Here is a 16,064-nt window from a genome sequence, read left to right as displayed (position 1 = left end):
TATTGCTAAGAAAAATAGTAGTGCACAATTTAATATACACAGTATTTAGCAAGTTTGATAAATATCAGTTAAAGCGTTACTATATCACACTTATTTCCTTCCCTAACAATTTTTGCTTTTTATTGTGAAAGCCAGGTATTTGTATTTCCGGTAGCATCTTTTTAGTCTTGAATATCCTTTCTTCCAAAGGTCCCGTTCACTTTTCTTCCAGCGACTGTGAGAGGGTGCTTCCGCTTTGCCACATTTCTATCTAAACCTATCAGAAACAAAGACAGCCCCGGAGGGGCGTGGTCACAGCATGACAAAAGGAAATGACTGTCCTCTGACATACTCAACCTTCTGATGGATACAGATTTATTTCCAAGATCTGACGTTTTAAAATAATACCAATGCATTTGTTGGCATGCTGACAGGTGATTCGCAATTGTTGCAGATTAAAACAAAAACTCTGTTCAAAGAATTCTAGTTTTAAAGCGCAGAATCAAATATTCCAAAAACCACACAAAACAGCTGGTGTGTTTTGTGATGTTGCTTTTTGCGGTCATTGTTACAACTCACAGTCTGCCATAGAAACATTCTGGGGAACAGCTGCTGGGTTGCCTCAGTGACAGGAAACAATGGTGGTTAGCAGCTTCCTATAAGTGCCGCCTCTGTTCCTGTCAGAGGAAATGACACTGTCACGCCCTCACAGGTCATACATGGTGGAACGCCCTTCAATAAGGAACAGATACAGCAATGCCTGGCAAAACTTAGATGAGTGTGCAATCAAGTGGAGAGAAAAACGATACATGATTTTTACGTTTTTTTTGTTTTTTTTTTACAAAACAAACTGAAAAGTATATCGTACACCATACACTTTACACTCAATACAATTCTAGAGCCTTCAAAGGTCACCCAATTATGAAAGAGAGTCCATCTGTGTTTGATTTCATCTGAGTATAAATGCAACTGGTCTGTGAACGTTTTGAAGATTTGTTGGAAAGCATAGGGGAATTAACAGAATACCAAAGACCAAGGAACTAAGCAGGTTTGAGGTAAAGTTGTACATACATTTAAAGTATAGACATGTCATACAATAGTTTCTAGGATTTCAATGACTCACAGAGCATTGTTCAATTCATCATCTGATATGTAAGAAGTATGACATAACTGCAAACCTAACATGACAAGCCAGGCAGGAAAGTATTTGTCAGAGAAGTAACCAAAAAGCTAATAGTAACTTTAGAGGAGGTGTAGCAATCCAACATTCAGGCAATGTAAGCTATTGATAGGTCAACTATTGGTAAGTTTGGGGAAGAGAGGAAGGTGCACAGTCATTGTTGAAAGACATCTGCAAGTAAGAAATCAGTGTGAAGACATGCTAGCTTTATCAGCAGCCTTCTTCACTAAGCCCGCTCTATGTCATCTGAGATACAAAAGATCTTGTTAATTGTTGGGTATTATCCAGAAAGACGAGAGGAGAAACTTGCCACAGGCAGAGAAAACTGCATTAGATTAGATGTTTCGGCAGACACGCATTGTTTGGGATGTGCATAACGTATCCAGGGATGATGTGCTGCAGCTGTAGAGAGGAAGAGCATTCCAGAGGGCAGGGAGTGTGACACCAAACACTCTCAGTCTGGGGTGAGGAACGAAGAGCAGTCCAGTGTCAGAAGAGACGTGAAGTTGAAGACAGTCACACTGTACATTAGAAGAAGAATTATGTAACTGATCTGAAGGAAGCCTTGGACTGTTGCCATGGTGCCAGGTGGGCAAAGTTTTGTAAATATTGGAGTCGCCCAAATAAGACGCAGATAAAGTGATTCAGTGGGTGGAAGCATGAAAGTGTTTCTGTCATTTGGCACCTGGAGATATGAGTAGATAATATGTGAGTGTGGAGTCCAGGTTCAGGAACACTGATGAAATATCTGTGGGATATTTCTAAACTACCAGAATCCTCTGTTTATCTTCTTTTTCTAAGTCTTCTGATCACAACCAGGGAAAAGGCTTTATTGCTCCTGCAGATTGTCTGAAAACATGCTTCCTATCCCAGCAGTCCAGCCTTCTATTTTTCTATTATCTATTTTTTCAGATTCTGCTATTGTTCAGCTTTTCCCACAGACAGCTATTTTTGTATTTATTCCACCCAACCCTGACACATTTTTAGATTTTTGAATAAACGCATAGAGCTAATTGTTGTCTGGTTCAGTATTCACTCACAGAATCTATATTTTATTTTAACTACGTATTTATTGCATGAAATGTATATTTAGTTATTATGTTAATGTTGCTTGTAGATAATATTTTTGCCACACTTACAAGGCTATTTATTTTATATCTATTACTTTTTAACCTTTTGAATGAGACTTTCTTGCACATATGAAAGTATGTTTTTCATTGTACAAGGAAACATGTTTATATTCTGCTATTGATGACTAAAGTTGTACTTGAACTCTTCTGGTTTTTCCTCTCTCCGGCTGTCTCCCTTCAGAAACAAGCTTAAATATCCACAGTGCCTGTGTTTCCTTCAGCATGCTCAGTATACACACATCTACTCCCAGGTTCTGCATCACCACTGGATTGAAAATGTGGCTCAGAGTTAAAAGACTAGTCATTTTCATACGTCCAAATTATTTTTATGACTCTCTGGAACCCTGTATCGTTCAGCCACCAGTCACCAGTTAGCCACCTGTAGTGTTGCAAAGTCTAAAATTAAACCTGTCTTATCAGCGTGTGACTGCAGGTCATGAGGACTTCCTGTTTAGACAAGGACCAAGAACACCTTCTGCTTCTCTGTTACGTGAATCCTGCAGCTGCTTTTTTTCCATCACACTATTTACATATCGTAGCTTATCATCTTGGCTGACTTAGTTTTGGGGGGAAAAAACCCAACGCAAAATAAAAAAAGACAGGCAAGAAGAAACCTAAGACAGATTGCATTGGAAAAGATGTCAAGGATTCTGAAAGATATGTAGTCATTTTTTTTAGTTCATAAATAAAGACATATCTGTGAGCAAATTGCATATCAGAATCAACTGAAAGTTGACTCAGTGTTTAAATGTATTTAAAAGTTAAAATGAATATGAGGCTTTATTTAGCCAAATGTTAAGACATGCGATATTTATAACTTTAATGCTTTTTGATGAGTTATTTATTAAGATATCTGGTAAAACATATCAGTAATAAATATGAACCCCATATGACAATTCATATGGGGTTCATATTTATCATCATCATTATCATTTATCATATTAATCATCCTCTCCTTGGGCTGCCACCTTATCGTGGTGGAGGGGCTTGAGTGCCCCAATGATCCTAGGAGCTATGCTGTCTGGGGCTTCATGCCCCTCGTAGGGTCACCAAGGCAGACAGGTCCTAGATGATAGTTACGTAGTCTTTCTTTATAGATGTCACAATGAACGTGAAGTTGAGTTTTACAGCATTTTCACTCTGCTCTACGGCAGAGTTGTCTTGCAGATCTAACTGTGCATTTCTCCATGGAGATTTCTTCCTACCAGACACAACCTTCACCATTAATTGGGGCAATGGAATCAATAATATCTGAGACTTTAGTCTGAAAATCTTTTACCAACTTATCTACATCATTACAGCTTAAGGGTGAGGAAGAAGAGTAGATTTGATTAAAAGTTTCTGCTGTGTTTTCAGTGAGAGAACGTTTTGTGATGGTTGCTGTTTGTATAAGTGGGTTAAAAGATAAAGAACTTTCAAAGATAACAGGAAGTGATGCGACAGGGCGACATCAGTTACAGAGACATTGGAAATATTCACACCCTTACTGATAACCAGGTCCAGTGTGTGTCCTTGAGTGTGTGTTACTTGTTTGACATGTTGTGTTAGACCAAAAGTCTCTAAAATATTAGCGAGCTTTTTTGCCCCTCTGTCTTGGGGGTTGTCAACATGAATGTTGAAATCACCGACAATTTTTAAACAATCATAATCAATACATATGAGAGATAGAAGCTCATTCAAGTCAGTAAAGAAATTTTCCACAAAAGTTGGAGTTTTGTATAGAGTTACTGTCAAAGTTCGTTTGTGGCCTTTAACCTCAATTCCAAGATATTCAAAAGAGGTGAAGAGACCCAAAGAGATTTTACTACTATTTATGGTATTCTTAAATATTGAAGCCACGCCTCCTCCTTTTTTATGTTTTCTATTATTACTTAAAAAATTATAGTTAGGAGGCACTGATTTTTATCACTATTTTATCATTATTATCACTCAACCATGTTTCTGTCAGAAACATAACATCGATATTAGCACCTTCTCACATAGGCTGCTCCAGCTCCGCTGTCGTAGGGACAAATACAGGAAATCCTTCCTGCCACATGCCATCTCACTGTACAATAAAAACTAAATCATTGTTCTGTACTAATCAGTCCGATTTTGCACAACTGCACTGTGGCACACTTGCTGTACATATATTTACATATACATATCTACATTTTTTTAAATCTTTGCAAGGACTGCTCTTAAGTTGCTTTTTATATTAACAACATTTCATATTTTTACAATTTATAGCATTTTATATTTTACTTTTTTATTTTTATTTTATCTACAACTACTACTCAGTGGTAGTTGTTATTGTGTCTTGTCTCTATGCTGCTGTAACTGCGAAGTAATTTCCCTGCTGGGATGAATAAAGTACTTCTATTCTATTTTATTCTATTCTATTCTATTCTATTCTATTCTATTCTATTCTATTCTATTCTATTCTATTCTATTCTATTCTGCTCAGTGATGAAATCATTAATTAATACAATCTACTGGAAGCCATATCAGTAGAATTAATTAATGGTCCATGTTTTTGAATGATCATTTGTTACTTTAATGAACTTTAACAAACATTCATCATCTGTATAGCTTTTAATGTTCATAATCAAGTGGTGAGTTATGCACTTAAAAACACAGTTAATTCGTTCTTACTGAGATTGCATTTCTGCTGACTCAGACTGTGTAAAATATTTTACAAGAATTTGATGCTGCTTCACTAAATTGAAAGAGAGGAAGCTGAGACAGACTGTGTACAGCGGTGGTTCAATATTGAGCAACACTTTTAGCAACTAGTGAAGCACAAAGGTCCACTGGATCGCTCTGTTGGTCCTCCGATCCCCGCAAATATCGAAGTTATGCAGACATTCAAGAATTTGAAACAATGACAAGGTCACACTAAATATTTCACTGGAATATCAGATAGAAGGCAAATAAAAAGGTGAAAAGATAATGAAACTTAAAGTTCAACTTCTATTTGCTGAGTAAACAAAGAAATAAAATACCTTTTTGATTTCTGGAAATGACTTGAGAAGCTCTTAAAAAGGACGGAAACATTTTTGCTACTTTAGCCGCCGTAAAGCATAAAATAGCTTATTTGTTTTGTGAAAACTGAAGAAATACTTCTCCAAAAAAAAAAAAAAAAAAGCATGCAAGTATGTGAAAGGAGGCTTGGGAACGGGAGCAGCTGGTGACACTCCTCTGACACAGGGCAAGGTCGAGGTGAGCACACATGACCCCGCACGCTTCGCCATAAAAGGCTAGTTTTGGCCATGACCAGTTCCACACAGTTGGTCATGATGAGGGGACTGATCGCATTCGCCGCTCTGTTTGTTGCCGTTCTCGCCAAGGAGACCTTTGAGGGGTGAGTCTACACAGCATCACAGGGAACTACGTATTTACCTTTAGAAGTCATTAGAAGACCTCAGGACTGAACTGGTGTGTCCACTGCTGCTCAAGAAGACGTTATCAGCTGTAAAGGAGGTGCAGCTCACATAACTGTAAATAATAATAATAATGATAGTGATAAGGTAGATTCCATTTCTAGGAGGTATTTGATAAACTATGGTACCCAAGTACATGGATAGCCTTTTTCCATTTCAAAAGTCTAAAGAAAATATTTATCTCTATGTACTTAAACCTATGTGTATCGTTACCTTTCATTTAAGTATTTTTTCCAATATTGGAGATTAGAAGTCCTAAAGATGCTTAAATTTTATTTCTCTGTATGTTCTGAAATGTTTGTGGTTGAGCTATTTCCATTCATGTTAATTCGGATTCCAGTTTGCCCCAGTTAATCTTAAATTATGGCAGATTATGGCCTCCAACTTGCTGATTATAGGTGTGATTTATTGTCGTCATATAACCACATTTTCTTACAGTACGTGAAGCTTATAGTGCATGTGGAATTTTCTCACCTGGAACAGATAGGTTGATTGATGGTTGCTAACCTTTGTGTCCTTTTTCAGAAACCTGGAAAACTTAGAAATATTTCATAGGTTACATTGAATTTAAATGTTGACGATTAATTAGTATTTGGATTGACTGAGGATTCTGGTTGGAGTTGATCAAAAGACCTACCAAAGCTGAATTTCAAAGCTTTTGTTTAAACAAAATTTGAACAGGAATTAAAATATCCCATTTTCAATTAATATTTTTTGGGCTAGAAGAGAAGACTCTTTGACCTTATTTAAAAAAAACTGATATAAACTATTTAGAAGGTAGGACTTTGCTCATTTATGCAGGATTCTATGCAGTTTGAAAGGAATGTAATCACTGCACATAAAAAAACACAACTGTCCCTGACATATCACATGCCTTCTTCTAGATCACAAGTTGAGTATGAACCTTTTGAAAGTTTTAGAATGTTTTCCCTTGCAGGACAAAATAAAAACCCTCACAAATCAAAGTAAATTAAAGGCATCCAAAACTTCCATTTTCTTGTAATAGTGGAGGGCCAAGCATAGATGATGTGTGAAGACTTTCTATTTCAGACATACGCCATCACTCCAGACGGAGTATGAGCTTCATGATTATGTTTTAGTAATATTTCTGTTTTTCTGCTCTCATTTGTAGACACCAGGTGCTTCGCATCGTCCCAAAGAATGAGCTCCAGCTGTCTCTTGTTAAGAACCTGGAGGAGATGATGGAATTCGAGGTTACTGATATCCTACTGACATTAGCTAGGCATCATATTTTTGGTAAAGAGTATCCATATACAGTATATTGTGTCTTCAAACTGTATTTGTACTTCTTTTAATGTTTCATTTCAGCTGGACGTCTGGATGGGGGTGACTGGTGTGTCCCACCCTGTAGACATTAGAGTTCCTCCTCACACCCTGGAGTCTTTCAAGAGTTACCTGGACAGCCTTGACCTTGAGTACTCTACCATGATTGAAGATGTCCAAGTACCAGACCTTAATGTTCCCCACTAATCTAGGATCACTGAATCATTTTTTAAAAATATAATGTAAACATGAGTTGTATTTGCTCTCTTAGGCCATCTTGGATATGGAGAGGGAACAGATGGAGTCTGCTGCTCGCTTAGCTCAACCAAGGAACACTGACAGCTTCGACTATGCCAACTATCACACTCTTAGTGAGGTTCGTGTGCACATTTTGCACTAAGATGATCATCATGTAGATAAGCCAGTACTGAGTGTTTTGAGCTGATACATGGAGATTGAACATTTTTCAATTCCTTCAGATCTACAGTTTTCAGGACATGCTGGTTGCTGAGAATCCCAACTTGGTCAGCAAGATAGTGATCGGTCAGAGCTATGAGGGCCGTCCTCTTAATCTGCTCAAGGTAAAGAATCATCTAGAGGATTTTCCTTGGAATGTTTAACATCTCCTCATGAAAGGTTGCCAGAATGTGAAGTAAAATTGGTTGAACTGAAGTAGCTGATAGACTGGCTTGTAAAACTATATTTACTCCTTGAACTGTTTCACATAATGCCATATTACCCCAAAAACGTCAAAGGATTTCATTGGGATTTTGTGTGATAGACAAACTAAAAGCAACAGTTAATTTTGAAATTGAAAATAGTACATCCAGACATTTATGCAATGACTGCACCAACTAGAGGAGCTGGCGCCTATCTCCAGCATTCAATGTGCAAAACACAATCCTAGAAATGTTGCCTCTTTATCCTAGGGTAACACAGACACACACAGATTAAAAGACTATTAATGTTGACTCTCAAACATAAGAGCGAGTGATGTTAATTTATCTAACAAGCACAATTTGGACTGTTGGAGAACAACTTAAGCATGCACAAAGAAAAAGTAGAAACTTCATGCAGACAAAGTCTTGGTGCAAGACAACACTGCTAAAAGCTCTGCCACAGGTCATTGAATTCCTGTGAACTGTAGTCTGCCTGTAATTTTAGCAAATGGCAGCTGTGGAAGTGAACAAAGCCAACAGACACTGAAAGCCATTCAGTTTCTGTTGGCCCCGCTTCCAATTTCTGGATTGACATTATCAGCCGCCTCATTCGACTCAGAGTTGCAGAGATTCTGTGCTCAGGGGAGGGCATCTGTCTACAGGACAACTATTGGTCGAACACTTCAAAAATCTGGTCTTGAGAGTGGAAAGATGAAAGATCAGTCTAAGTCCAGATCCAAGTCTATTTGAGATTCTGTCACAAGGCTTGAAAACTGATGTTCACAGACACATCCTCTACAATCTAATTTAGTTTAGGTTTTAGTTTTCCAGGAATCGTAATGTTCATCTTCTAAAGTTTCAAAACAAATACTCTACCATGACTGCTACTCTCCTTCTCTTCCCATGTCTGACTCTTTAGTTCAGCACTGGTGGAAGCAGTCGTCCCGCTATCTGGATCGACACTGGAATCCACTCCAGGGAGTGGGTCACTCAAGCCAGTGGGCTGTGGTTCGCCAAGAAGGTTGCTTCATTCTTGACCCTATGGTTACCTGAACACCGAAATGTCAGTGTTTTCATTGACAGTGTCTCCTTGGCTTTTGCCACTAGATTGTGACAGATTATGGAAATGACTCTGCCCTCACCACCATCCTGAACAACATGGACATCTTCCTGGAGATTGCGACCAACCCTGATGGCTACTACTTTACCCACACCTCTGTAACCCAGTCAATTTATTTACCAAGACATCTTGAGAGAAACCTTAGTCATGGACATCAAAAATTGCAAAACTCCAACCATCCATATGTTTTTAGGACCGTATGTGGCGAAAGACAAGGAAGCCCAATCCTGGATATTCCTGCTATGGAGTTGATCCCAACAGGAACTGGGATGCTGGATTTGGATGTAATGTCTTTCTTTTCTATCTATTATTTTCAGATGCATGCTGGGTGACCTGTTTGCTCCCCACTGAAAATAAGGATTCAGATTTACAGTTTTCATCTTTACAACTTAAATGGCCAATTGGTTGTCGCAGGTTATTTGTCAATGCGACCACCAGGGGGTACCCAAAAAACATTATTTTGCACATTTGCACTGTTGAAAACAGTGCAAATGTGCTGACTCATGGGCAACTTTATTAGTTACACCTGTTCAGTTGGTTGTCATCACAAGTAAAGAATCAGCCACATGTAAGCAGTCTAATACCTTAAGGTATCTGTGTTTGTCATGTACCTCCTAGTACCTGGAGCCAGCAGCTACCCCTGCTCAGAGACGTACCATGGACCCAGCGCTTTCTCTGAGTCTGAGGTTAAGTCCATTGTGGACTTTGTGAAGTCCCATGGCAACATCAAGGCCTTCATCTCCATCCATTCGTACTCTCAGATGCTAATGTATCCCTACGGCTACACCACCACTCCAGTCAAGGACCAGGCTGAGCTGGTACAAAAAAATCCTCTGTGGCAGTTTTATTTTTTTCCACACTGTACCACGGTAAATTACCATACAGTTCTGTGTGGACTCCAAACCTTGACCCAAATGAAAACTCTCCATGAAACTAAACATTTAGGAATTCTAGAGCACCTCTACATATACTGACATACTTGGAAAAGATGTCTAAAAATTCATCTTGTATTTTAGTGGCATAATCTCACAATATCCTAAACTTTAATTAAACTTTAATCTCTTTAATCAATCAATTAAGTTTATTTGTATAGCACATTTAAGTGCTTTACAGGATATAAACACAAAAATAAAAAGTCATAAACACAACATACAAATAAGAAACTAGTAACAAACATTACGTATTGTTGAGAGCCATAATCAAAATCATCAATAGGCATCAAATACGTTTAATTCATTTAGTAGGTAAAAATTCACCCTTTATTTAATTATTTAATTAGTTCAGTACATTTAGTTATAGACACCCAACAACTGCTACATCCAGGATGTTTCATCTTTCTGTTGTCTTTTTAGACTGATGTCTAGAAACTTTTAACAACTAGTCCATGTCTTCCTGTTCCCCAGACATACATACATGTATGTCTGCAGAAATGCATATCTCCTGTGATTAGCTGTGGCTACTCACAGCCATTTTCTAATTCTTAAAAAAATACCTTGTGTTGATTTTCATAAGTCTGGAAATGGGAACAACAAAGTTGTGATTTTCAACAACAAAGCAAATCTAATTCTATGACAAAATTGACTGACTCTTTATGATAAGTGGAGGGAACCATGAGGCAGCTGCACATATTCACACAGAATGGCTTTACTTAGTGAGAAGGAGAACAGGCACAAGGGAAAGAGTGCAGTAACTTGGTAATCAAAAGGTAACATTGTCTGGGACAACAAATAATTTGCCTCTCTTCTTAAAATGCTGCAAATCAAACTTTATTATTCCTTCCTGTTGTTATTTCCCAGATAAAACAAGCTACCCCAGTAGCAAATAAAAGAAGTAAAGCAGTTAAGATTGAGTTTATTTTTGCAACAAAGACCTCAGGTGTGTCTGGTGAGAACTAAAGATACATTTATGAATTCAACGTCCACCAATTGAGCATGGTAGAGGAACTGTAAGGCTGTGGGTCTGTCTTGCTTTCAACCCCACTGGAAACTTTGGCATTGCATTGTGAACTTTAATATACCAGGAGACTGTGGAAAATCTCCTGGTATATGGAGATTTTATGTTTTTAAATCTATCAATAAACTGAAAATATATTGGCATCTTGACTTTTAGCATGATAATAATCTAAAAGGGTAAATCAAAAAGGAGTCATCACAAATCCCTCTCTATGTACTGTATGTTCAAACCTTATAAAAGAGCTGTTGATTTAGGAAACAGAGAGCACAAAATATTAACAGCACGACTGCAAATGTGTTTCTCAACAGTGGTTTTGTAAAAAAAGAATAAATAAATAAAACGTTAAGACTATTTACCATGGTATTTTCATCATATTGCTTAAGTGCGGAGGGTCCAGCCTGCAGAATATGTATCAGAAGTTTGACAAAAATATTAATGATAATCTGTGAAAAGTAAACAGAACTATTAATAACGTGTCTTTGCAGCACGCTCTGGCAGAGAAAGCAATCACCGACCTGGCCTCCCTGTATGGCACTCGCTACAGATACGGCAGCATCATCAACGTCATCTGTAAGTTTTAGCCTCTCAACCAACAGATACGGACTACTGTTTATGTAAAGACGTACATGTTTAGTTAAGACATGCACAATGTAAAAGCTGAGCAAATGAAAGAAAATACATCACATCAATGTCCATGTTCATGGATTTAAGAAGCTGCACCTTTAAGTTCAATGGCTCTCCTTGACTTAACGTCTTTGTTTTAATCCCAGATCAAGCCAGTGGCTCTACTGTTGATTGGACGTATGAACAGGGCATCAAGTACTCCTACACCTTTGAGCTGAGGGACACCGGTACCTACGGCTTCCTGCTGCCTGCCAAGCAGATCATCCCCACGGCTGAGGAGACCTGGCTGGCTCTGATGGCCCTCATGGATCATACCTACAAGAACCCATATTAATGTGGACAGGACGGAATTCCAACTACTGTCTCTTTTTCAGTGTAATCTTTGAGGTGAAAACTAAATTTTAACACTATAAAAAAGAGAATAATATATCAATAAAAAAGCACACCAATATAAACCGATGCTGTGTTTGTTTCCAATGCACTTTAAAGAACTTTGAAGGTTTTCAGTTTCATACCAAATTCATACAGTTTGTTTTCACAAAACTTGATCATTAGTAGACAATGGCATGTTCTTGTTTTATTATCATGTTTCCTGGATCTTTAGGACAAATTGTGACAAAATGCAGTTAGGGAATTTCTGAACAAATACAGGTTTGGAAACAGATGACCTTAAACAGAAAGACGCTTTAGAAACAGCATGACACTGGGTGATTATTTTAAGATTTGAGATCCTTATTGCTGATAAGTGAAGCCAATGTCACTTATTGGCTGAAGTGACATTTCATAGGCAAAACTATGTTGTTACAGTGCGTTTAAGTTAAATGACATGAGTAATAATACTTCCACTAATCCACAAATGCGCTAATAACGTAACAAATTTTAGATAGGTGCGTTAGCATTTTTCACTTATCATTTACTTAGCTTTCCCTAAATTAAGTTTTCCTGGGAAATTTCTTTTTCTAAAGTACCAATAAACTTGGCAGTTTTGTAAACTTTCAGTTGAAAGTTACTGGTGACTGTAGCTCTGTGGGTGGAGTAGCCATCTTGTGATTGGAAGGTTGTAGGATCAGTTCCAGCTTCCTCCTGTCATGTGTCGACGTGCCCCTGGGCAAGGCACTTAACCCCAAATTACCTACCGATCTGTGCATTGGTATATGAATGGGTGAATGTGACTCTAGTGTAAAGAACTTTGAGTGGTCAAGATGATTGGAAAAGGGTTATATAAGTTCAGTCCATTTTCTTCTGCATAAACTGAAGTTTGGTTTAGCAGAACTAATATTTATGGGTTTTAGTTAGCAATGCTCACCACAGTATTTTTATTCTCAAAAAATACGTTTCTGAGAAACTTATTTTCAGATTTTCAAGTACTGTTTGTAAAGATTTCTTATTTTGCCGTTTGGTTACACCTAAATGTCTCAGATTATCTAATAAAACATATGATTTTGCATTGAGTCAAACAAAATCCTATTATTTTTACTTCACTCTTATTGAGGTGCAAGAAAGAAGGCATACAAAGCAAAGTGGGGGGGAAGTAGTGAGGAAAGGGGCAACATCCAGTGAAGAAAAGGGATCACCCTGGACACTACAAAAACATGGCAAACACACACACACACAAGAAAGAAGGTGCTCCAACAAAACACACAAGACAAGACACCGCCACCACAGAACCTCAGTCCCTAAAAGAAAAGCAGACACTAAGGCCTATTCATGGCCGACCTCTGATGGCAGAGCCCTGGCGGCCATGTAGGATGCGCCCAAGTTTGGCTTGGGCAATATGCCTTCTGTTGAGCCTGCCATAGCACCGCTCATTGTGGTGCCAGATGAGGCTTTTAGAGCTAATGCCAGGTGTCATCATTCTCAGTGTCGTGTGACAGATGATCTGCTCTGTAGAGCTTATGACTCAGGGTCTCGATTGGGGCGACTTGGTAACTCATTGTCTCATTTATTACTGGGTCTCTCAGCCTCTTTGGAGGGCTTGGTGATTGATGCGCCTACTCAAGGGCTGATGGATGCATCTCTTCATGCATTTGCTCCTTTGTCAAGGGAAATTGGCAATGTCCTGTCTACCCTTGTCCAGGCATGCCGCCAGGTTTGGCTGGCACAGTCTCCTCTGACCAAAGCCTGTAGAAGGACCCTGATGAGTCTTTCAGTGGTTCCTGGGGAGCTGTTTGGCTCTGCTGCGCTTGCAGTCTTGGAGCGGTCACCCCAGGCTTCTCGTACCAGGCAGCAGTTGGCCGGCCTTCATCACAGACAATTGCAGCGTCCTGCTGGGAGTGCCTCTGCATCTCTTTCGCACACTTATCCAGCCCCATCTACACTCTCTGTGGGGCAGCCATGGCCTGGTGCAGGGCCTGGTGCAGGGCCTACTCATGGCCAGTGGGGTCTGACCAAGGGTCGGGCTCACGTCGCCTCTCAACCCAGGCAGTCCACTCGGAAACCCTCCCACCCTCTTAAGAGCAGGGGGCTCGGAAATGACGTCACCAAGCTGGCGGTAACTCGGGGTTACATGCTACTGTTCCATCGCCGCCCACCTGTTCCTGGTCGAGTCAGGATGACGGTGATTCACAACCAGGTAAAGGCTCAAACTGTGAGCCACGGGATAGACGCCTGGCTGGCCAAGGGTGCTATATTGTTTGTTGACCCCCTGCAGGATCCAGGGGGCTTTTAGTCAACGTATTTTTTAGTCCCAAAAAAGACTGGCGGACTCCGCCCAATTTTGGACCTGAGAAGTCTGAATATGTTTTTGAAGACTATCCCTTTCCACATGTTGAGCATCAGGGTTGTGCTTCAGACAATCTCACCAGGCGACTGGTTCACATTGGTCAACATGAGCAGGGGTGGGCAACTCCAGGCCTGGAGGGCCGGTCTCCTGCAACTTTTAGATGCGTCTCTACTTCAACACACCTGAGTCAAATAATGAGGTCATTAGCAGGACTCTGGAGATCTTGACTGCACTTAGGAGGTGATTCAGCTGTTGGATTCAAGTGTGTTGGACCAGGGAGACATATAAGAGTTGCAGGACACCGGCCCTCGAGGACCAGGATTGCCCACCCCTGAACATGAGGGATGCATACTTTCATGTCCCAATTGCACCAAACCATTGGCAGTTTCTCCACTTTCCATCTCAGGGCAAGCATTTTCACTTCAGAGTACTTATATTCGGTCTCTCTCTGTCCCCACGTGTTCACTCGGTGCGTGGCTGCGGCCCTGTGTCCTCTGCAGGCCAAAGGGTTGAAGATTCTGCCCTACTTGGACGATTGGCTCATCTGTGCACTGCAGACACATGCACATTACTCCATCACATAGACCTATAGGGTCTTCGTGTGAACTGGCAGAAGAGCAACTTAGTTCCATCTTAAGAGGTCATGTTTCTTGGGATCACAATGGACTCCCTCACTATGACTGCTTGCCCATCACCCCAGCGTGTCGAGGGCATTCTGCAAATGATGCCCGCCTTTCTGCCTGGCCATGCATCCCCCTTTATTGCTTACCTTCATCTGTTGGGCAAGCTGACTGCTGCCACTACAGTAATACCCCTAGGACAACTGTGGTTTCTGTGACTGTGGCTACTTGATTTCTGGCTACATTATAAAACGTAGCTAGAAATCAAGACAAGAAAAGTCTTTCTGAAAGAAGAGTTGGTTTCTGTCTAGCCTAAAGCTAGACCTATTCTCACACACTGCACAGTCGCAGGAAACTGCTGGTGTCCCCTCAATGCCTCGCATCACTGGCTAAGTGGCGAGATGCAGGGTTTGTGACAAAGGGGGTTCCACTGGGCTCGCTGCCGTCTCGACGAGAGGTTGTCTCTACCGACACATCCATCACAGGATGGGGGGCGTTGTGGCAGCAACAGATCGCCCAGGGGACATGGTCTTCGCGGGACAAACTGCAGCACATCAACGCCTTGGAGTTGGAGACTGTGCAGCGGACGTTGCAACACTTCCTCCCAGGCCTGTGCGGAAGGCATATCCTGGTGCGGTCGGACAATACTTCAGTGGTTTTTCATATCAACCATCAAGGGGGAACACGGTCGATAACATTGCTGAGGTTGACCCAGAAGCTCTTCACCTGGGCAGCCCCTCTTTTTGCCAGCCTGAGGGCAGCCCACATTCCAGGAGTGCAGAATGGGCCGGCCGATATTCTGTCTCGGGGATGCTCACCACCGGGATATTGGAGGCTCCTCCCGGAGGTAGTGGGGAACATTTGGGAGAGGTACGGCAAAGCAGCTGTGGACCTATTTGCGTCCCAAGAGACAATACATTGCCCGCTTTTGGTTCTCCCTGGCAGGCAGTACCAGTCCCCTGGGTCAGGATGCACTGGCACACGACTGGCCGAGAGTGCTGCTCTACTCTTTTACGCCGCTTCCCCTGATAAGCCCAACACTCCTGAGAGTCCTACAGGAGGGGCATCAGGTCCTTCTAGTTACTGAAATCGTCATTTCAGTATTGTGTAATATTTTATAGGAAAAGTTTTATGTTTCCCAACCAAAATTTAAAGCTACATAGTTAGCTAATTGGTGATAATTGGGAGTCATTTGTTGGCTGTAGTCTAGTTGTTTTCTGTATTTTGTCTGTGGTTGATGTGTATTTTTGTGCTTTGTTACAGTTTTACAAAAGAAAAAACAAATCAGAAAAGAGTTGCAAAATAATACAAAAAAACTATCAAGGACTGGATTATTTTCAACTCAAGTGTTAGCTAGCTGACTAGCTTTGT

General features: G+C 40.4%; 1 protein-coding gene across 1 annotated transcript; it reads left to right on the top strand.

The window, feature by feature from the left end:
• The first annotated feature begins 5,523 nt into the window (after positions 1-5,523).
• LOC102218995 (carboxypeptidase A1-like) lies at positions 5,524-11,810 on the top strand. The gene is made up of 11 exons (XM_023342721.1): positions 5,524-5,632; positions 6,844-6,925; positions 7,041-7,175; positions 7,267-7,371; positions 7,475-7,576; positions 8,574-8,675; positions 8,762-8,872; positions 8,968-9,058; positions 9,393-9,592; positions 11,213-11,297; positions 11,498-11,810. The coding sequence occupies exons 1-11, from the start codon at positions 5,541-5,543 to the stop codon at positions 11,683-11,685; spliced, it is 1,293 nt and encodes a 430-aa protein (XP_023198489.1). The 5' UTR covers positions 5,524-5,540; the 3' UTR covers positions 11,686-11,810.
• Positions 11,811-16,064: the final 4,254 nt, after the last annotated feature.

The sequence above is a fragment of the Xiphophorus maculatus genome, chromosome 2, assembly GCF_002775205.1.
Source record: "Xiphophorus maculatus strain JP 163 A chromosome 2, X_maculatus-5.0-male, whole genome shotgun sequence".
Classification (NCBI taxonomy): domain Eukaryota; kingdom Metazoa; phylum Chordata; class Actinopteri; order Cyprinodontiformes; family Poeciliidae; genus Xiphophorus; species Xiphophorus maculatus.
Note: the sequence above shows the minus strand (reverse complement) of the source record. Positions and strands in the feature narration are given on the sequence as shown.

Excerpts from the sequence above, each read along its gene's own strand:
- LOC102218995 (XM_023342721.1), top strand. The coding sequence starts at position 5,541 with ATGACCAGTTCCACACAGTTGGTCATGATGAGGGGACTGATCGCATTC. Across the intron at positions 5,633-6,843 it reads GCCAAGGAGACCTTTGAGGG|ACACCAGGTGCTTCGCATCG; the intron begins GTGAGTCTACAC and ends TCTCATTTGTAG. Across the intron at positions 7,176-7,266 it reads CCATGATTGAAGATGTCCAA|GCCATCTTGGATATGGAGAG; the intron begins GTACCAGACCTT and ends TTGCTCTCTTAG.